This window comes from Osmerus mordax, chromosome 12, assembly GCF_038355195.1.
Source record: "Osmerus mordax isolate fOsmMor3 chromosome 12, fOsmMor3.pri, whole genome shotgun sequence".
NCBI lineage: Eukaryota > Metazoa > Chordata > Actinopteri > Osmeriformes > Osmeridae > Osmerus > Osmerus mordax.
Genome location: NC_090061.1, coordinates 11,042,605 through 11,064,855, shown reverse-complemented (window position 1 = coordinate 11,064,855; position 22,251 = coordinate 11,042,605). Strand labels below are relative to the sequence as shown.

Here is a 22,251-nt window from a genome sequence, read left to right as displayed (position 1 = left end):
CACAACATTGTAAATATTCAAATAAGACCCAGTCGGAGACTGGGTCTTATATTGACAAAGAAATCCATAAAACTTGTGTGCATTAGAAAGGGCTTTTATTCTTCTTCAATTGACCATTAAGTCAGCTCAAATCACATCTGTTTAGCAGCAAATTCTTTATTTATTCATACTATTATCACAATTGAGCAGCAACTAAGTTTGTCAACCAAGCACCATGCATACACATACTGAAATAAAGTACAATTCCATGCCTAAAATACTTCATTAAACAAGTAATTAATAACATCACATCTCAACAACAATAAGTGTCTTCCCAATGAACATATATTGTGCTTATACACTGTAACATCTCATGTAAGCTCAAGACTACTTCAAATAACATGACTTTCTACAATGACTACTCTTCAACTGAGTGCCTAAAGTTGAGCATTTAAATGTATTTTTCAACAGGAGAACTTAAATCAAACAGCATCTTTAATATGCCCTCCCCCTCTTTGTCTGTCCAAATAACTCTACATTTCATTCTGCTGTCCCAGCACATCGAAGCACATGATGATGGCCATGTCTTTGGAGGTCCCTCCAACACTGGCAGCCAGCTTCACCTGGGACACGCCGGCCCCGGTGAACACCTCCCCCTCCCACACCCTGCTCTTGTTGAGTTGCAGTTCCACCAGCTGCTCTGCCAGGACGCTCACCCTCTGGGCCCCGGGGACCCTCACCCTGAAGTGGACCCAGGACAGGGGCTCCAGCAGGCCCTGGCGGGGCTCCAGCAGAACGCTGCCCTTCCTCCAGGCTGCATAGGTGCAGGGGAACGGAGGCAAGGAGCTCTCACAGGAGTTCCTCAGCACAAAGTCACACAGAGGGCTGAAGTCCTGGTTGGTGGAGGTTTTAGAGTAGAGGCCCAGCTTGTAGACTCCTGACTCTGGCAGGGCGACGCTGACAGTGACCTTGCCGCTATTGTGAGTGAAGAAGACGTGCCTGGAGAGGGGATGGCCTGGTCTCCTACGCTGGTCTTTGAAGAGAACAGCGTGGAGCTCCAGGTCTGGTTGACTCTGGAAGGTGATGTTGCATTTGCCCTGCTGAGTACTTACTAAAGCTCCTGTGTGACTGAACTTGGACAGGCCGGCGCCCTGCGTCCGAATGCCAGGACCACAGGACGTGCTGAGTGAAGAGGGAAAGAGCTCATTGAGGTTGACAGTACCAGCCGCGCAGTGCAGGACGAAGTTGCCCACGTTCTGGAAGCCCTCTTGGATCCGCTCGTAGTCCCGAACGAACACAGACAGCCGATAGTAACCGAGGTACGGACAGAGCACGTGACAGGTCAGCTTGTCTGGTTCTATCTGGGTTGCCAGACACCTCTTGGATGTGGACGGGTCAAGGCTTTTGTGGGTCAGTTCACACAGCATCATTAGTGGTCTGGAGGTCAGGAGATCCAGCTGGAGGGTTCCCGTTTCCAGGACCACTGGTTCAGCCCCGTGGCTGCATCTGCTCACTCCCAGGCTCTCTGTCGTTCTCTGCAGGCCCCAGGACACGAAAGGGTTCTCAGGGAGCTCCTCGGATGCCTTGGGCTCAGAACACTCCAGGAGGAAGGAGCAGACCCAGGTGAATGTCCCTGATGAGCTCCCAGGACGGGCAAAGATCATGACGTCATAGGTTCCGCTGGCAGGGGGCATGAGCCGTAAGCTCATGGTATCCCTGGTCACTGTGAGGAGGCCGGATGAGCTGCTGACCTCCACAGGCTCACTGGCACTCCGCTGAGAGATCTGGTAGGTGAAGTCTACAGATTTGGGGAACTTTATGGACACAGAAGCCTCCCCATTCTCTGTCAAAACGGTCAATATACAAAGTTAATTCATATATACTGTATTGAATGCTAAAAGTCAAGGTAATATCATTCCCTGCTCAGTGGGACTCAAAGGTGTGATTACAGGTATAATAAGTGCTAACAACATTGTGTTACCTTTCCAAATGGGCCACTTTCATCACGTTTTAAAGTTAAAACTGTTGAAAATGTTTACAATAGCATACCACATTAAAAGTGTGAATCTAAAAGTGTGCTGGGTGAGGGCAGACCTGTGAGAAGCAGGAAGTGTTTCGGGTGCTGGAGGATCAGTTCCATCCTGTAGAACTCTGAGGTCCTGAGGACCCTCTTCTCAAACTCCTGCAGGGGGACAGGCACGTCCAGTAGCTGCCACTCTGCTTCGTCTGGGCAGTGGGAGTTGATGAAGTCCTCAGGGTCTGTCAGGAAGTAGAAGTCATCGTACCTGGACCCAAAAAAGTATTATTTTTGGTCCCTTAAAAAGGGGGGGGCCACATATAAAATGTGTTGTAATTCCTACACCGTTCACCTGATTTGGATGTAAATACCCTGAAATTAAAGCTGAAAGTCTGCACTTAAAGCACATCTTGATTGTTTCATTTCAAATCCATTGTGGTGGTATACAGAGCCAAAATGATGAAAATTGTGTCAATGTCCAAATATTTATGGACCTGACTGTAGGTAGAGTTGCACACTGAACAATATCAGAATACATTAATAAGAATGTAAAAAAGACTAAATGTATCTGTATATATGAGTAAAAACTCTATTGCAGTAGGATACAGCACAGTGGGAGAGATACTGTAGTTCCTTTCTCAAAGTATGTCAAAGGGAGACATTGTGTGTCATGTTCCTGTCTAATGCAGTCCTGGGTGTGTGTCTGTCAAGTCTGTGTTCCAGGTCTCATACCTTAACACTCTGGTCCACGTCTTTCAGTTCACCTCCCAACCAGACACACCTGTTACCCATCCATCATTACCTGCACAGTTTATCTACCCTGGCTTCCCATAGACTCATCGCCAGTTCAACGTTGTTAACCTGACGGTCGTTGTTCTTTGCCTTGTCTAAGTCCAGTCTTTCCATTTCCAGGGCCTGACCAAGGTATGTGTTCCATTCAACGTTATTAATCCGACTGTCTCTGCTTACTACAGACATCATCGACCACCTCGTACCAATACCGAGGCTCCCTCCTCACTCCTTCCTGTCTGGCATCCATGGACCTCACCTTCATCCTTACCCTCTGTGCCTGCAATAAACCTGGTTCATATCGCATCAGTGTCTGAGTCTTGCATTTGTCATTCCCCAGGCAGGCAGGATCATAACATTGTTGGTCCATTAACACCAGTATAGCTTCCATAGATCACAGTTTTGTACGTTTACCTCAGAAATCTTTACACATCTGTTTCAGGATACAAACTATTATATTTTGTGCACCTTAATACTATAAAGGTTATATGTCAAGTATGCCATGTATCACTGGACAGTGACAATTTCTTTATTTCACCAGACCCTTGTACTGACCTCTTGATGAAGACTTTGTTGTCCATGTCAACCCTTCCTGCACCCCAGCATGCGTCCAGGAGGTACCAGTGCCCCCCCAGCAGCACAGCGTTCCACATGTGGCTCGACTTGCTGTTCTGGTAACTAAGGCCTTGCCGGTAACCAATGCCTTTTCCATGGCCCGATACCTCTTTACACTGGATTCCTGCTTCCCTGCAGCATAAACAAAGGGAATGTTTGAAGGAACTGGCTGGAGAGAAGCAGGTGAGTAAAGACTTGACAATGTTTTTTTTTTCTCAAATAATTTGGTTTTGGCATAATCTTACTGGCACATCTGTAGGAAGACACTGGAGTATCCACAGCACACACCCCTGCCCATCTCAACGACCCTCTCTGGTTCGCACAGCTTGTCCGTCAGGCCCAGGTAACCACTCACGTCATACTCTGTCAAATGATCCACAAATCCCACAAAAACATGATCAGGAATAAAGATCAATGACTAATTTTTCAGGGTTTTACAAAGGTACAGTACCTAGTATGTATTCAATAACCTTGGAAAGACCCCATTGTTAATATTGAGACGGGGAAAAAAAACAAAGCCACTATGTAATTGTGAATGTAGATTGAACTATAATTGCCTAATCCTACTTTGTGACCACTGGGAGTTCTTCCTCATTTAGAGAGATAACAAGGGAGAGCTTATCATATGACAGACCAAACTGGACCACTGAAGCCGCAGTAGGTTTTCCATTTCAATTTCCAACGGACCCCAGTCCCCAGAGTTGGGATTAATGAATGTCTGTCTTAATGAACGGCTGTCCCAGTATGCTTGCACTGCAAGATCTGATCCTCTGGCAGCTGATCCTCTTGGCAAAGCTATCATGAATATACACAGGGAAAGTCCTTTAAGAAGATTGTTAAGACAGCTGGGATGGAAGGGTTTCAGATGTGTTCCCAGTACGTGAATGGAATCGATGCCTTGACTTAAAGGGCTTCAGAGAAAAGCCTGCTAATGCATAGCTTTTTATTGCCACAATGTTGTCATGAGGAAGCTGTGTGTGTGTGTGTGTTTTATTATTCGTGGTTCATGTACTGACCGATGTTTTGGCATAACCAGATCCAGATGGTTCTCACTTTCTCCAGCTCGCTCGGTGCTCCTTCTGTGATGGCCCGGGTGATCATCCGAATGGAGAAAATGCCTTGACTACGCAGCTGCAATGATAAAAATAAATATATATATATATATATATATATATATATATATATATATTCCCTTTGTGCTGCAGACACCCACACACCTCCATACATCATTCTCAGAAACCATCTGCTCACCGTTTTTCCAGTACTGATAGTGCATGTGTCCATCTCGCCGAAGACCTCAGAACTCGAGAAGAGTTCTTTTCGAAGTTTCCTCTTAGAGACTCGTGCATTCTGCCATGTGCTTGCCTGGGTGGCGCTGGAATTCTCCCTGAGCTTTGGTTGCAGATGGGAGCTTGTGGCCTTCACTGGGCCTCCTCCATGCTCCCGCCTCAACGTACTCTTCTTCACTTCCATGCAGGAGCGTACGGAGCTCTCAGCTGACAGCTGCCGCTTGGCTAGGGGTCTGTGAGCTTCTAGTTCAATGGCCGCCCACTTCTGAAACACAGAGCTTTTGGTCTGGATCACTCTGGCGTCGGTGGTTGTGGAGATTGCGTGGCTTTTAACATTGTTGTTGTTCTTTTCAGTCAGCACCTCGAGTTTCCATTCCTGCTGGACCACTGAAGGCCTGTCGTTGTTTGACAGAGTTGATGTGCTGTTAGGTAGGATCTTTATAGGTTTGGAGGCCATCTTCACGCTGTCTTCTGATTGGATATTCTGAATGGAGGTGTCTGGTGTGGCCACCAGGAAGGAATCTTCGTTGACTTTGACTTTTGTGTTATTGCTGTTGTTTCTATTGCACTGGAGAACATGGTTGACGGTAGAGGAACTGCATTGAGCAGGTGGGGTTAGGCTGGATCTCTGTGGGTGAGAGACCTTGACTGATGCAATCTGAAGAACATCTCCCATTTCACTGTCTTGCTGTTTATGATAAGAAAACTGTGGAAAAGCAGGTGCAAACTTGTTAAGACTCCTTACTTAAAAGGTGAGAAGAAGCTGAAGAAGAGGTGAAAATGACACATGAACAATTATTGGTACTTGAATGAAGTTTCAATTAAGATGTGAGAGGTGGAATATTATCACCTCAGAAATTGGGAGAATATGCATGGCGCTAAAGAGTTTTCCCTCCATATGCACAGACTTGCAGACATTATGCCAGAGATGACAAAATGGATGACATGTTAAACATAAAAGTAGATGATTGATGTACATAACGGAGGCATAATGAAACAAATGTATACCTGGTTCAGCTTGTATTTCTGAATCCAACTACTGCACCTTCTGCTGCAAGGCACTATTGAAAAGGGTGAGCATGCGACTGGCAGCTTAGTGATTTATAATCACCCATGAACCTATGATGTGCTGTTCTAATGTGCGAGGGTAGTTGCAATGATAGGTGATTAACTCAACTTTAGTTTTTGATTTTGTTAATCATTCCTACCTGATGTGGATGCTTGGTCAGCAATGATCAGTCTGGCTGTGTGTCTGGATGTCCGTCTGGCTGTGTCCTAGTACACCCAATGACTTGTCTCCATCTCTCTCAGGGAGGTTCTTACCTCTTGGAGCTCCTGCTTGTTTTATAGCCTCTTACCCCAGTGCTGGGACGTGTAGGGTTCACACGATGAGGGGATGACAGACCTAAAAATACTACAAAGCAGCTGATAGAGACCAATGGCACAACTTTCCACGAGGGCTCTGAGAAGGGGTGGAGTATTGGTGAGGTGAGGCAGGGGTGAAGAAGGCAAATGTTGGGAACCCTGGTGTGTGTGTGTGTACAATATCTGTTTGTGTACAGTAGATCTGTGTGTGCGTGTAGGGGGCTGCCAGATTTTATGGTTAGTGTAGTTGGATTAAGCATTAGACTTGCATAAGTGGCAATATTCAATCTTAGTTAGACTTCACGTTTGCAGGAAGCGATGACCACAATGGGCCTGCTACATTTCAATGTTTCAAAGGTAACAATAACACAATCACCTCGCCCCTCCCCAAACACACCGACATGACCAGCATGCAAGTTCAGAAACAACTGTGACTGGTTGAATTGACCCCCCCCCCCCCTCCCACTGGTCTTTCTACCTGAAGGCCATGCCTGACTGAACATCTGATGTAACCCACAGCCTCTCAGACACATCTACCCACATGCGCTGCTCCTTCCACTCCATAACTTACAACTAGGGCTGTTTGAAAACTCTCCTCATCATCAAGTTCCGATCAGGTTCAGCCTGAGATGAAGACTGAGAAGGCAGACAGAGAGCAGAATAAAGTCAAGGTGAATGGCTTTGCTGAAGGTAAGAGTTCTGACATGTATGATGTTTAGTCCTCTCTGCCAATATATATCTGTAAAAGTTTGCTGTGAGTTGCATTTATGATGAGATTTCATAAGAGGCTGGTATGGAGTAGTCGCAATAACCTTCATCTTATCATTGGGTTAGCGTTCCCCTGAAGCAGGATAGTGTGCGTCAGGGGGCACAATAAGTTCAATACCCTGCACCTTTAAACCGTACCTCCACGGTCTTTTAAAATATTGAATCAATTCAATATTAAAGCAAACAAATTAAAGTTTCATACATTTCTCTGCAACAGAAAAATAAGTACATACAAACATACATGACGATGGGTGAAATGATTGGTAGTCTCCTCTTTCCCAGTGCTCTGTGCTATAACCAAATGTTTTACTGTTTGGTTGGTACCACTTAGTTGAATTTTTCCTAATCTCTTTTCTGGTCTTTTACTTATGATGGGGGTAAGGTCATAGCGATCTGCTTTATGTCTTAATATTCAATGGTTGACTGGAGGGCAGGAAGTAAGTTCAGACAGTGCTTTATTTTGCTTTCAGTTAACCATTCAAAGCTACCAAGTCACTTATTTCTGCCTTCACAATTGTAAATTGAAAGAATGGTTCATGATGACATACTACATGATTGATTTGCAAAGAAGTGCTTTTCGCCTTTACATGTTTTACTTTATATCAGAATGGGATTTATTCGCCAAGAAAGTTTGCACAGACAAGGAATTTTCTTTGGCAGGAAGGTGCAAACATTAAACATATAGGAATCTAAAATTTAAATATGAGGACTAACTATACTAAGGGTACATAACTAGCAAACTAAGGGTACATAACTAGCAAAGGAATTTGATTAAAATAAACTATACAATAAAATATAAAATAAAATATAAATAAAATAAAAATAATATTATATAAAAATATAAAAAAAAAAAAAAAATGTTTTAAAAGATGCTTTGCAGACTATTTGAATGAGTTATTTTTTTTGTATTCATGTAATGCCTTTGTGTTTGATAAAAATTCCTAGGATAAACAATTGATATGACTATAGTATTAAAGGGAAAGGTACTGAGTGTAAGGCCAAACAAACACAAAGCCTCAGTTCAAGGACAACCATTCTCTTCTCACATGGGTCCACTGCCAGTTGTTGACAAGCTGGTGTGGTAATAATCTATGTAAATTGCATTGTTTTCACGGTTTTGTCAAACACAATTTCATTTTCTTGGATTAAAGCGAACCTAGCAACAACTCTGGGCCATGTTACTAACGTTGGGTTAAATGAGGGTACCGTGTGCAGCCATGCAAGATATGAGCAGACAAGCTGTTTTAATTGGAGTCATGAATGGACCATTTGCCTGTTAAGCTTAAGGCAGATCAGTTTCACTGTATGGCCATTCTCTGTAAGCCCATCAGAGGGAGCTGTTTGAGAATAAATTCAGCCTCTTCTCCAGTTCATTTGACTAAACAGTAATCATGCAGCTCAATGTTACCCAGCCAGCCTAGGGTTGAATATCACTGTGTGTGTTGATGACACGTACTGGAAGGAGAAGTGTGCCACACCTATATGGTCCTGTGTAGATACTTCATCATTGGTTCAACATCCTTTTGAAAAAGTCTGTTTTCTTCATGAGTGCATTACAAATGGGAATGCAAGGAGAGGAACAAGTTTTGAAGCTATGATTAACTTCACTTTGCTTTTTAATTTGAGGATTTCTTTACACACAACTCCTGTGACAGAAAGTTTAAGTTAATAAATTGCAAATGGCAAAGATCATTATTTCTTGCTTAACTCCACTGGTGGTTTTAATATAAACTGTGGCCTTCTGCAGGTGCACTTGCCAGAGTACCTCTCAGCTTTTCCTTCTGGCTTTAGCCAGGAGCAAACTAGTCATGGGATGGACTAGAGGATACCCATGTGTAGCCCAGCTAGCACAAACAGCTTTACTGTCAAGGGATCTGTTTTGATTTTGTTCACATATACCGGAGAGCAGGCTGCTTTGTAAAGCCTGAAATAAAAAATTACTGAGAGCCCTTAAGGTTTTTTGTAGAACAGCCTTTGATGTCAATAAATAAAAGGCAATATAGTTTTACGAGGCTTGTAACCCCCACGTAAATAACAAGCAGGTACGCCAGGAGTAATTACACCAGGCTGAGGGGAATGCAGTGGAATGCATAAGTCTACATGGAGAGAACCTCCAGGTTTATAAAAAAAGAGGGACTTTCTGTGAATACAAGTTTCACAAACACATCAGTCAGCTAAGAATAAACTTCAGCAACACTTTCTCACAAAAGTTCAATAATTTGGTGCCAGTATCTGTCGTTTTCCGTCAAATTAAAATGATTGGTGGGATGTTAATGGTGCACTCAAACGTGGATGAGGGATAGGTATTCCTAAACAAAACATAAAATGGCTCCATTCAAATGTCAGGATAAATAGTAAAAGGAACATAAGTGACTTCAATCAAACAGGCCATGGCATTCACTTTCCATAAAAACATGTTTAATTAGATTTTTTAAAAGGGGATGCACATTATCTTTTAAGTGTTGAAAGGATACCGCATAATGCTCCAGTAGTAATCGCAATTGTCCATGTTTGTACACCAAATCAAGTTTAGAGTTCAGAGCCTTTGGTATCCAAGACCTTTTAATCAGTTTAATGATCATGAAACAAATACCTGATGATGCACATACAGTTCATGAAACAATTGATTCACTTGTGTCCATTAAGATACACAAACAAAGTGTCACTGGACCCATACTGTTTCTAGTGCTATACAGTAGAATAGGAGAACACACCCAGCAGAGGCAGGCCCAGTCTGGCCTATCCCCTTCCTCTTTTCTCTGTACCTCCTCCCCCTGTCCCTCCTCCCCCTTCCCCATGTGCCAGGAAGCTTCTGGGAGGTGATCCTACCTCACGGGGTAGACTGACTGGGAACTCCAGTGTAGACTGGGGGTAACAGTGAGTACACAGTAGGTCACCCCTGGAGAACTTGACCTTAATGATGGGTTGAAAAACAACACCTGAAAAGCCTTGAGATCATGGAAGCCAAGAGGGTCCTCCATTTTGTGCCATCTGGTAAGTTCCCCCCGGCAAGAGGGGTTTTCTCTCACATGCAACCTGACACACCTTGTGCCAAACATGCACATGCTGCAGCCATTTGTATGCTTTCTCTCTCGCTAGCAGTGGAAGGTTAGGTTTAGGGTTACCCTAACCCCAGCATGGCCAACAAGTTAAACAACAAGTTATGTAAATATTTTTGACTAACTTGTTTTTTTTGTTTGATTTGTTTAAGAGTGCCTGTAATTTTTGTGTGAGCTGTTGGTACTGGTACAGCCCTGGCCAGGTTGTACAATCTGGGACATGGTATGATTTGATATTTCCCATTCTGTAGCTAGGTATTAAAACCATTCATTCTGAACAGATTGCTTTATTGCCAGGCAAGCTGAAAAGTTGGAAAGCAAAGGGTACAGGTCAATATTTGCAGTTCAGCAGTAAACGGAACGCTTGCCGGCCTGGTAAGATAGCGAGGCGGTAGCCTGTTATCCTTGTGGAGTGTTCTTTTTGTTTGCTTCTGTCACTCTGGCTGTCCATAGGAGAACATGAGATTGCACAGAAGCAAACCAAACAGCTAAAACTCCATGGAGTTGTTATTTATTTGGTGCCAACTTGTTTTTTAACTACTTTTCTCTATACAGAGGTTAATGTAGTGTTGAATTTATGAATTTAAAATGTCACAGTTCATCACAACAGGGTTTAGTCACCTCACCAACTGCAAGTCTCAATCTGTTCCTTTCTGATCCATCAGTGTTCAAGCCCCAGCTCCCTGTCTCTACCAGCCAGATGGTTGTGTGGGCAGTATGTGTGTGGGGCAGACCGTACATACGGTGTGCAGGGACACCATGCTAAGAAAAAGTAATAGAGGTAGGGTACAGGTAGGCCTTGTTCTGATGCTCTTTGTATTGTGGGAGTCTGTTGGTTGTTCTGCTTGTTTCTGGGCCATGAACTGTTTGAGGGTTTAATGCTTGTAATGGGTTAACCTGCCCTTGCTGAATTTTCTCAGCAAGGGATTAAGTAGATTACCACATTTTTCATCTGGATAATCTTAAAAATGTTAAGGTGATAATACAATTACCATGACATTGGTAATTTAATTTACAACTGTCATACAAGGAGTGTGATACCACTAATTGGGGAATTATATTTGTCACTGTCCACATCTCAATATCCCTGAATTAAAATAACATGTTCAGGCTTACAAAGTGTATTTCATCCACTTATAACTGAACATTAGCAGGGTTCTGTCTCTGAAAGACTGTCTTCAAGGGGATTATCTATCAATGCCGTGCAGGATCACAGGGTCAGAAATAGTTGGTGTATACTGCTAGTTAAGTGAAAAAAGACTACAGTCAGTACCACATCATTTCCTTATACTCTGGGGTTAAGGGTGATGCATGATGCACATTTTGTATGGTGAGTGAAGCTTCGCATTTCAATTGGCCCAGAGCAGTGGTCCAGAAATTGGTCAAAAGGTTATGTTCAATACGATGTGGTTGTGTTAATATGCTGCTTTTCTGAGTAATGGTGATGAATAGCTGATGATTACAGCAAATTATGTTAACCAAGGCTATGGCCTTGCAGAAACAAGGATAGTTTGGTAGATAAAACAGACAAGAATTAAACTGTTGACGCCGTCAAGGAAATTCTCCCACAGATTTGATGATCAGGCATTGCATAGTGGAGTCTATTCAACTGCATTCACGACGCAAACCACAAGAATTCACCACTACGCTGCCTTCAGAATCCTGAATTCCTGAATCAGAAATAAACAAGTTACTTAACATAAAAAGCCTGGCAAGGACTTAAAAAAATACTTTATACACCAACAGAGTTCAGTTATCGCATAAACACATAGTATTGTGAGGCACAACTTAAATAGATAAAACAATCCAAAGTTCCAAAGTTCACAATAGTGACCTGCCAGACAGTGACTATTTCAAGGCGTTCATTGAGACTGAGTTGCCATGTCTCTTGAGGACAGCTTGGGCCTTTACTTGGAGCTGCATCCTTGTCATCACCACCACACAGCCTCATCAGCAAAAGGAAGTCAGGTAGCCCTTTAACAGGAAAGCCACAGGCACACGTTGAGGAGAGGGCTCCCTGGGAAGGGAGATGCATTGAGGTCACATACCAAAGGAATACGAATAAGTGAGGCATAGAATAGAGAGAAGCACTGCAACGAACAGCATAAAAGTTGCCTCAGCGTTGCTGACGTCCAGTGCATCTGATGCAGTTTTGAGATCAGACACTTTCAGTTGTCCAATGACAGACAATCGCTATGCGAAAAAAGAAAATCCTAAAGTTTGCAGGTCTGTCTTTCCCTCTCTTCACTCGTCTGACAGAGCTGGTTGCCAGCTGTGAGACTCCCCATCACCGAGGTGAAAGGCTATATATTGGAGGCATGGGAATGTTCTCTTTAATCTGTTCTGAGATATAGCCCTGTTATAATCTGGACCGTGAAGACTCGCTCTCTGCCAGGGAAGGAGAGATCCCCTGCTATGTTTCTGTCTCAGATACCTGACTACACAACCAAACACCAAGATTGATTACTGTAGTTTCCATTTCACTGAAAACTCAATCCATGCGTGTCTTTGAGCTTCAATTTTCCAATTAGTTTCAATGGGACATCCTAACAGTCATTGCAGATCTCCTTAAGGATGCCGTCTCCCTCACATGCCTTGTGGTTCCTCAACCTACTAAACGCAGCATCTGATTTAGCCCTGACACCAACACAATATTGAAGGCAGTTGGACTGCAATCACCTTTCAGATGTTAGATGTTAATTTGATTTCCGCTTCACCTCAGGCTTAGCGTGGTTCTAGCCCCCTCTGTCCTATGAGCACTCTTTGAAATGATTCCCCACGCAGTTATTCATGTTTCCAAAACTGACTCTGGACCCACTCTTCTGTTTCCACAGAGGCCCCTGCCACCGGGAGGTCGAAGAATGGATATGTTTTCCAAGAGATGGGTGGGTATCCATGATCCATTTTCAATATTGCCTTTTATTCCCTCTGTTCAACATTGCTTCCTGTCATGACTGCCTCATAACAGCATGCTAAGACCCTAAACGTTCTTTTCTAAGGACATGTTAAGTAGATCAACATTTATTTACAAAGATAATGAATCCTGCTTTTACATACTATCTGTATATGATTTTGTTAAAAACCAGACTGGATATTCCGAGATGTACAGTTTAAAACTGAGAAGCTAATAATTCTGTCCACTGAGGTTACTTAAGCTAATGCTTAATTTCATGTGCCATTGAACCCGACCCTTTAACATGGTAATGGGGAGTAAATAATGAGGTTGTGATGGATTAGTCGATGGAGGGATTAGCGTATAGTCATATATCATGTTCGCAGCTGTAAATCAAGAAAGCTAATTACTGAATTGGACAACAATGTTGTTTATAGATGCATTCTCGATTTTCTTTCTCTTTTCCTTTTCCCCTCATAAAACATGCTATCAAGCGGCCATATTTCTCTTCTATACGATAAAATAATTTACGAGGAGCTGCTATTGTTATATTGCAGCGTGTCTGGTTTGAGTGGGATACTTTATTAAGGCCTCAGTGTTGTGTAGTCCTCAACAGATGGCGAGGTGCTTGTAGGGTGGGGCGATAAACTTGCACCGTAAATATTGTTGAACCTGGTCCAGTGTGTTAAGTTTGAGGCCAACATTTTATTTAATTCCTATAGAGTAACTGAGACCTTGTGGAAACATTATGACCCCTGACCCCTGCCTATGTCCACAGAACTGTCACCTGAGGAGCAGGAAGACTGCGCTGAGGAGAAAGACTCCCCAACTCATAAGGACCACAACGTTGACAGTCAGAATCAGACTGGACTCTCAGGTTAGTGTGTGTTTGTCTGCCTGTATGTCTGTGTGTTCCATTCAGTCAGTACAAACTCTAAATACATAACTCTTATAGTTTATGCAAGAACAGTCAATATAATTTCTCACATTTTGACTCATGCTAGTAAGTCTAATCAGATAGTTCTTGCCAAGTCTCTTTCAAAGCCCAGAGTCAGAGATTGGTAGTTCAAGGACATGTACAGTCTCTTGTGTGTACTTCCATCATCCACACTGGCCTTCAGAACAACCTATTAATAGTGATCCCAAAGAGAAGTGGGCTGCAGGGATTTGGACAGAGATGAAAAGCTGAGCTCAGGAGAGTGAAGTGTATGAGTGAAGCTTCCAATCTGATCTCAAAACAATACTGACTCAAAACATTTCATCTGTAGATCCTGACAGCTCTGGGTTTGGGCTCCTGAACACAACAAGAAAAGTGAGCAACTCTCTTTTTGCTACTTTCTTTTCCTTCCTCATAAATCGCAGAAAAATTAAATGGACTTTACTTTCGCTACTTTGTCTGAAGTTCAGTCAAAGTTCATCCTATTATGTTTAAGAAAGTTATACTTTCAATTCAGTGAATAACAGGTGCACAGTGATAGTTTTATTCTCCCCACTGACTACAGCATCTCTTTTTCCCTCAGTATGTGAAGCCCATGAACTTCCAGGAGGAAGTACGTGCGCATAGAGACCTGGACGACTTCCTGGCCCAGGCCGGCATCCTATTGGACGAGAAGGCAGCCACACTGGACGAGGTTCTGAGGCGCATGTTGAGCCGTGTAACGGAGGAGCAGCACGTTAGCTGTGACATGGATGAGGTCATGAGATCTCTGTTCGCAGACGCCGGGGGGAACGAGGTCAATGGTGAGCAGTGAGGAGCTGCAGGTTCACACTGAGCACCAGGAACATAGTTCATCTGGTCTTGTTTGGGTCCAGTTTACTTTCTGCATACATATTGATAGGATTTGTATGGATGTATAGATTGGATCTGCATGTGGATAGAATCAGCATAGATATAGACAGGACCTGTATATAGATAGAATCTGTATAGATGTAGATAGGGTCTGTATATTTGGAGGGTTTGTGTATATATGTAAATATTCTCCTTATTCCATCTACCCTCCCCTACAGTCCACCTGTTGACAGAGACCATACAGGGAGTAAGCGCTACTGCTACGGGTGTCCGATACCAGCAGTCATGGCTCTGTATCCTGTAAGTAACTGGCTCAATGTGTCAATAGAGGGTCGCTTATAACTTATACAATAATGTAATTTCCTTGATTCTTAATACCCAAATAGTTAGACCATGTCTGTCCATCTGACTGTCTGTCTGCCTGCCCCACTACCTTCTTGGCTGGCTGTCTGCTTGCCTGAGAATCTTCTTGTCTGCCTGTCTGTCCAGCTCCAACGTGCGCAGCCTCCAGAGGCGTCAGGTGTGCATCGCCCGTCTAGAACGCCCGCAGAACTGGGGGGTGAACTGCCGTGAAGCTCGCTACGTCATCCTCATCCTCGCTCCACCCAGAACGGTGACCCCTAACATCCTCCTCTGACCAACCAGATGTGTAACCATGGGTTACCAGTCCCAACACCATTCAAACCAGAGTTAAACTTCTCAAAGATCTCACAGAAATACACCTAAACATCCATCAAACACTTTAAAATTACCTAATCATCTTACCTTTTTTGTTGTTGCAGAAAAGCACTAAAACAGCCATTGAGCTGGGCAGGACGTTCGCCACCATGTTCTCAGACATCTCCTTCAGACAGAAGCTTCTGCAAACCAAGACCCAGGAAGAGTTCAAACAGGAACTGGTGTACCAGAGGCAGCAACTTTCCATCGCCTGTGAGAAACCAGCCACCGAGGATGCAGACATGGGCAGCAACAAACCTCTTCAGGTATCAATATCAACAACCAATGCTGGCTGACATGGCTAAATACTCATGTATATTAAAATTATTTGTTAATTGATTCAGAAATTGTGCTTTTGTTACAGTAAACTGAATCACAGGCTGTATTTTTGGGGGACTAAGTTTCTCTGAAGCTGTTTCTACACATGTAAAGCCCACCCTCTTAGTTCCTGTTCCATCCAGGCATATAAAGAGAAGCTCCACTGAGAAACGTGACTTCAGCCAGATTCTATTACCCACTACAAGACAATGAGGAGCAGCTGGACTTCACATTTAAAATGTCGGCCAAGACTGTTGTAGTTGCCTGGCAGCCTAACAGCATGCGGGCTCTTAAGATGATACAAGTATTTAATTACAGGGAAACATCTCAGCTTAGTGAGTGGAAACACCAAAACAACACTAAAACACTTGCCAAGAAGAGGAAGGACAATGCTATTGGAAAAATCATATTACGTTGTAGTTACACAACAGAAACACGCCTTCATCTTGAACATTGTACAACCAGGCAGCCGTCCTGAACATAGGGATTTTTCTGAGAGTATTTGCTCATGTGTTGGGGCTCCCGGTTGAATCCACTGTGGTTCTTCAAAGCCTTTCTCCATCTGACCAGCATACATACCTGTCATTTAGACTAACGCCTGCCTGTAACTCTCCAGTGTCTAGACTTCTTTAAAGCTGGCAGGGGAATCTATGAGGATCTCCGTCGAAGACTCCCCCTCTACCCCTCAGACTTCACAGACGGTACGTTAAACCATTCTCAAATGATGTTTTCAAAAATAAATGTGCCCATTGGTGCAATACATACCTTTTCAATGTTCAGCTGCTACCTCAGTGATGTTAAAATATGTCTGAGTAATATAAAGTGATAAGCTAATTGTTTCATACAGGTATTGTTGGGAAAGACCGCTCCCTGTTGAAGTACACCACCACCGCCATCTTTCTGTACATTGCCATTCTACTTCCTGCCATAGCCTTTGGTTCTCTGAATGATGAGAGCACAAGGGGAGAGATAGGTACCAAACAATTCTATGAACATTTCTAGCAGGTCATTTTCCATCCGGTGACATGTAAAACTAACCAATTGCGTTTTCGGGACAGATGTCCAGAAGACCATCGTTGGCCAGAGCATTGGAGGAGTCATCTACTCTCTGTTTGCTGGCGCTCCTCTAGTCATCCCCCTGACCACTGCACCCCTGGCAATCTTCATTAGCGGTATGCAAAACAGCCAGGATAAGACATTTTAAAGAAAGGTTTCCACATTTCTGAGAATGTGTTCATGTGTGCATGTGTTTATGAGGATGATGTGGTTTTTGCTAATGTGGTTTTTGTGTGGTGTGCTGCAGTGGTCAGAGGAATCTGCGATGAATATGATCTGGACTTCCCAGCGTTCTACGCCTGCATCGGCCTGTGGAACAGCCTCTTCCTCATCCTGGGTGGTCTCTTCAACGTCAGCCTGCTGATGAAGCTATTCAAACGGTCAGTGAAACACCATCCACTCACACTGAAACACACACTATTTCCAAAGATCACATACTGTGGTATTTACAATATGAGACACCATACTGTGGTACATGCAACACAAGCATGTCAACATGAACAAGTCCAGTTTTGGTGTGCCAGTATTGATATCCAGTAATGTTGGATATTCAATGTAATAATATAATATTATGCTTTTTAGGGATTCTATACTAGAACATTTTAATATTTGTAAAGTCTTTGTCTTGTCTGTGCTCAATGTAACCCAACTATATGTTTAAAACTCTGTTTTCGTCTGTTTTCCACTCTCAGTGTGTATGTTTTAGTAATCATTGTATTCACCTCACCTTGAGTTTCCCTGTTTTGTCTTTGTCTGAGGCGGACAATGTGCTGATAAAGCAGGAATGATCACAACACGCTCACTGTGCTTCTCTTCCTGGTAGTTCCACAGAGGAAGTCATTGCGCTGTTCATATCCATAGCTTTCGTCGGGGATGCCGTGAAAGGAACCGTCAAAAGTGAGTTGAGCGGAGGAGGTGGATTACATTTACACTACATTGTATTCCGAGGTTTGCTTCTTCCAGTGTACCATCTGAGCTTAATGCAGGGGAATGTTTAAACAAGCTGCCTGTCAAATGTCTTGGTAAGCTAGCGAATATCCATCATATAGTCTTTACAGGCGTGCAACGGCTGCCATCAAACAGGCTCTCCTTGGGGCACTGAGGGACCTGACACCCTTATAATGTCCACACGCTGTCCCCATGTTCCTCAGCTCTGTTTACATCTGGAGGGTATTCCTTAAGTATGTCAAGGCTATGCGGGAGGGAGAGTGCGTCCTTCAACCTTGGTCTAATTACAAACGTATTTTTATCTAACTAACTCCACATTTGTTTTCCTTCTCAACGCCCCACGCCCCATCCCTTCCTCCTCACTTCCAGTCTTTAAGCACTTCTACCACGATCCTACTCTGGCCACAGTCAACGGCACAGCAGTGCTTCAGCAGATCCAGGAGCTGCTCGAGAAGGCTGCTCACGCTGGTAATGGAACAGGGCCCTTGCTTGGTAATGGAACGGGGCCCCTGGTAGAGCATGTGTCTGTGTTCCTGCCCAAGACCCTGGTGCTGTGTACCAGAGAGAGGCCTGTTCTCTGTCTCCTGCTCATGCTGGGGACCCTGTGGCTGGGGTATGCCCTCTACCTCATTAAAAGGAGGTAGGTTGCCCAACATTGTCTGCCACAATGTCCTGTATTCATTTAGCAGATACTTCAATATCTATCCAAAGACAATGTGGTTCGGAGCTCTACTGTAATTGTTTGGATATAGTATGAGCTTTGGTTGACATTTCTCTGGTGGTTTCCTGCACACAGCCCCTATCTGAATGGCAAAGTGAGAGAGGTGGTGTCGGACTGCGCCCTGCCCATCTCTGTGCTAGTTTGCTCCTTCATCGGCTCCTACCTGTTCCTCGACATAGAACGTAAGAACATATTTGTCAAAGCCTTAGACATGACTTAGATGGTGTGGAATAATCACGACTAAAATGAAGGCGTGCCTGTGGATACTGACGACCTCTACTACAGTTCCTGTGTTCAATGTCCACAACGGCCCCGTGTTCAACTTCGCCCCCTTCAACAAGCTGACAGGCTGGAACACGCTCAGCGCTGCAGGCCTGGGCTTCCTCCTGGCCCTGCTCATCTTCATCGACCAGAACATCGTCATCTCTCTCACCCACGTACCTGAACACAAGTAAGGCCCTCGCACACTCTCAGGCCCACTCACACTTCGGGGCGGAATTACTCATAGATATGCCAGTGGAATTTTAATGCTGAGTAGAAGTGTGGGAGCAATGTTTGAGGCTTTACCCAGTTTTCCCCAAGTTGAGATTATAACTTGTTGTAGTTCTGAGCGTGCTAGAGGCACAACAAGGGATTATAACTGGTGTCTTTGTCTGTTTGTGTGCACAATTTTGTATGGGTGTGTATATTTGTGTACATGTTGGTTTGAATGTGTGTATGAATGTGTGCGCGTGCTCATGTGTGTGTCCTTGCCTCCAGGTTGCTGAAGGGAACAACGTTACACTGGGACCTGATGTTGACAGGCTTCATCAACATCCTCATGTCCTGCCTGGGGTTGCCATGGATGCATGCCGCCTTCCCACACTCCTCTCTCCACGCCCGACAGCTCGCCAAGGTAGAGCAGCATGTAGAGAACGGACACCTCTACGAAACGTGAGTAAACCACCAACAACCTTATTTCTTCACACACATAAATGCAGTTATTTGCTTCAGTCCATCTAAAAAGAAAAGTGACCGTCTCTGTGTCTGGGCCTGCAGCATTGTGAGTGTGAAGGAGACTCGCCTCACTTCTCTGATCGCCAACATCCTGATTGGCCTGTCAGTGTTCATGCTGCCCATTCCCCTGCAGTGGATCCCCAAACCAGTCCTCTACGGTCTGTTCCTCTACATCGCTGCCACCTCCTTAGACGGCAACCAGATGTGTGACCGTATGGCCCTGCTCCTAAAGGAACAGGTGAGACAATATGACAGCTAAAGACTACTCTAAGTATTTACGTACAGGAAAGCTACCTTGCTACCGGAAAGGTAACTGTAAAGTTGTTTTCAATGTATATTGTAGAATACTTTTGCTTATGGTACCTCTCTCTCTTTCTCTCGCTATTTCCTCTTCTCCCCCCCTCTTTCACTCTCTCCCCCATCTCTGTCTGTGTCTCTTTCTCCATCTATCTCTTCATCGCTCCCTCTCTCCCTCAGACGTCCTACCCCCCTACCCACTACATCCGCCGGGTGCCCCAGAGGAAGGTGCACTACTTCACCGGGTTGCAGATGATTCAGCTGATTGTCCTGTGTGCCTTCGGGATGTACCCGCTGCCCTACATGAAGATGGTCTTCCCATTGCTCATGATCCTGCTCATCCCCATCAGGTAGGTCATCCTTGCCACCAGGGGGCGGAGGAGGCACACACGGACACACAGACGGGATGGGCTCTTCTTTTTGGGATGTTCTGCGTTGTCAGCACAAGGTCCAGCGCAATGCTGTATTGATCCTCTTTTGTTGAAACAGAACATTGTTTGTCCTCCACAGAAACAACCTGCTGCCAAAGATAATCGAGGCAAAGTATCTTGACATCATGGATGCTCAGCACATGTAGAGAAGGACAAACCTGCAAGGACAGATACACGAGGGCATTAACAACCAAATCTGTTTATTCTCTGATGACGTGTTAAAATGCACTAGAACTACATTAGTACAAGAGGGGGTCAGGGTGGGCGCTGAGATTTGTTGGAAGTGAGAATCTCGGGATGGACCACGTTATTATCCCTTATGTCTGCTCTGTTGATTTGATTCTGTACATTCACAATATATATGCAGGTGCTTGTATTTAACATTTAACATATTCACATATTATTTTGTTCCCTGTCATATTTAATACACAGACACAGATAGTGACTGTTCTTTTCCTTCCTACATCTGTGTCAAATATAAATATAATTTTTACACTTGACTTTTTAGCTAGAGACAGCAAACAAATTATGGAATTGTTTGGTTTATAATTTGTTTTATTACTTTGGTCAAATGTATTCGCCATGCAGTAGGTCTGGTTTAGCATTTTTTTTATGTGTCTGTTCTGCACTCATTAGTCATGTAAACTGTCCTGGCTGTTCCATGTATTAAAACAGCAACAGAAACATTGCTTGAATAATCAATGTTCTTTTGTTAATGTCTAAGACTGTAAGATAAATACTAAACCCAAAGTAAACCTGAGTGTTAACTGCATTACAGAAACCTGTGAGTTTTGACCATGGATAAAACCCTTTGATATGGAAGGGCCTCTTGGCTAACTTGTCCAATGTGAAGCTGTTTTGAGAAAAGTTCTCCACTGTTATTCCTCCAGTAGAGGGCAGCATAATCATTTATGTAATCATTAACACACACTTTTAGATTCACCATAGCTGGGGAACCCATTCTTTCTCCACAAACCAATGCATGGGACGTTCTAGAAAAATAAGCCACCTTTATTAAACACTTCTCTTTCAAAGCCATGTATTTTGTGTTAACAATAAAAATGAAAACAGACACCCTCGACAGCCAGAAGCAGAACCAATGGATTCAAATGACATTTCATCAGATATGTCTGTTACTTAGGCCATCAGAATATCACAGCTAGCTCCATCTTTGGGTTACTTTTATTGCAGCAAACAATTCCAACCTGCGCTTGGTAAACTAATTGTGAGCAGGTGTGCCACAAACAGAGCTAGAATTCCATTTCCACTGCAACTTGCAGCCCCCATCTGTGTGTGTGATGCCTCAGTGCACCGCAATCACACCAGCGCCAGCACAACTCCCTGTGCTGGGATTACTGCAGTATGTTTAAAGTTATTTAATATTGAATAATGTTTGTTCAGTAGGTTGTTGCAACCTATTCAATCTGTAGCTCTCTGTGTAGGGCACTGGGAATCAGTGGATGTCTCTAAAAATGCCTCGCAAATTGTGGACAATGAATGGATGTCAACAAACTCACATACAGTAAATTCTTAGAGAATGACAGGAACCAACGACACACAGAGTAAGAGCAGCAGTAGAAGTTGATGACACATAAAATAAATGATCTAGTATGGTATTTCAGATGTACAAAATGATCCATAAAAGACCAAATAAATTATAAACAAGAGTAGTCCCCAGTAATGGACTAGATTAGGGAGGCACCATGTGAAAGCCTTGTGAAAAAAACATCCAAAAACTGATTTTAGAACATCTTTCTAGAAGTCCCTTCCTTCCTATCTCATAATGTGCCTGCTACTCACCCTGGAACATCATTCCTGTGATTGCCAGACAGTGTGTTCTCGGTAGTAATGAACCTCCAATAGAACAGATTATAATTGCCTTTCTGGGTCTGTATCTGCAAAGTTTGGCATGTTCTACTCCATTGAACACAGATAATGATGAGTCAATGTAGCACAGAATACTTACAGAACAGCTGAACCCTCATCTAGATGAGACCCTTATGATTGAGTTTCATTTACATGGGACCTGAAATCATAATGTGTCTGCCACAGCAAGCAACAACTTTGCCTTGTTATTTCACAACCTATACATACTGTATATATATATATATATAAATATATTAACTTTGCATGTAGTACTTTACAAACAAGGGACCAAAAACAAGAATACTAAAAACAAGAGGTAAGAGAGGGGTTGGATATTT

General features: G+C 43.6%; 2 protein-coding genes across 3 annotated transcripts; one reads left to right on the top strand and one right to left on the bottom strand.

The window, feature by feature from the left end:
- Window positions 1-512: 512 nt before the first annotated feature.
- Window positions 513-5,146, bottom strand: LOC136954558 (lim and transglutaminase domain protein ltd-1-like). The gene is made up of 6 exons (XM_067248184.1): window positions 4,652-5,146; window positions 4,417-4,531; window positions 3,646-3,763; window positions 3,341-3,532; window positions 2,074-2,264; window positions 513-1,822 (listed from the first exon to the last, which is right to left on the bottom strand). The coding sequence occupies exons 1-6, from the start codon at window positions 5,144-5,146 to the stop codon at window positions 513-515; spliced, it is 2,421 nt and encodes an 806-aa protein (XP_067104285.1).
- A 4,558-nt stretch (window positions 5,147-9,704) lies between these two features.
- On the top strand, window positions 9,705-21,081 carry LOC136954223 (solute carrier family 4 member 11-like). Of its 2 annotated transcripts, XM_067247806.1 has the most exons (20): window positions 9,705-9,816; window positions 12,716-12,766; window positions 13,553-13,651; window positions 14,043-14,086; window positions 14,295-14,514; window positions 14,782-14,863; window positions 15,053-15,176; window positions 15,346-15,546; window positions 16,215-16,299; window positions 16,446-16,571; window positions 16,657-16,770; window positions 16,902-17,034; window positions 17,478-17,551; window positions 17,972-18,242; window positions 18,399-18,505; window positions 18,609-18,774; window positions 19,083-19,256; window positions 19,362-19,557; window positions 19,797-19,966; window positions 20,127-21,081. In XM_067247806.1, the coding sequence occupies exons 1-20, from the start codon at window positions 9,780-9,782 to the stop codon at window positions 20,191-20,193; spliced, it is 2,541 nt and encodes an 846-aa protein (XP_067103907.1). In that variant the 5' UTR covers window positions 9,705-9,779; the 3' UTR covers window positions 20,194-21,081. The 2 variants fall into 2 exon arrangements, with proteins under 2 accessions (XP_067103907.1, XP_067103908.1); XM_067247807.1 differs by lacking the exon at window positions 20,127-21,081 and having other exon boundaries at window positions 19,453-19,557.
- The last annotated feature ends 1,170 nt before the right edge of the window (window positions 21,082-22,251 follow it).

Excerpts from the sequence above, each read along its gene's own strand:
- LOC136954223 (XM_067247806.1), top strand. The coding sequence starts at position 9,780 with ATGGAAGCCAAGAGGGTCCTCCATTTTGTGCCATCTG. Across the intron at positions 16,771-16,901 it reads CCTGGCAATCTTCATTAGCG|TGGTCAGAGGAATCTGCGAT; the intron begins GTATGCAAAACA and ends GGTGTGCTGCAG. Across the intron at positions 18,243-18,398 it reads CTCTACCTCATTAAAAGGAG|CCCCTATCTGAATGGCAAAG; the intron begins GTAGGTTGCCCA and ends TCCTGCACACAG.
- LOC136954558 (XM_067248184.1), bottom strand. The coding sequence starts at position 5,146 with ATGGCCTCCAAACCTATAAAGATCCTACCTAACAGCACATCAACTCTG. Across the intron at positions 4,532-4,651 it reads CTATCAGTACTGGAAAAACG|CTGCGTAGTCAAGGCATTTT; the intron begins GTGAGCAGATGG and ends TTATCATTGCAG. Across the intron at positions 3,533-3,645 it reads GTCTTCCTACAGATGTGCCA|GGAAGCAGGAATCCAGTGTA; the intron begins GTAAGATTATGC and ends TTTATGCTGCAG.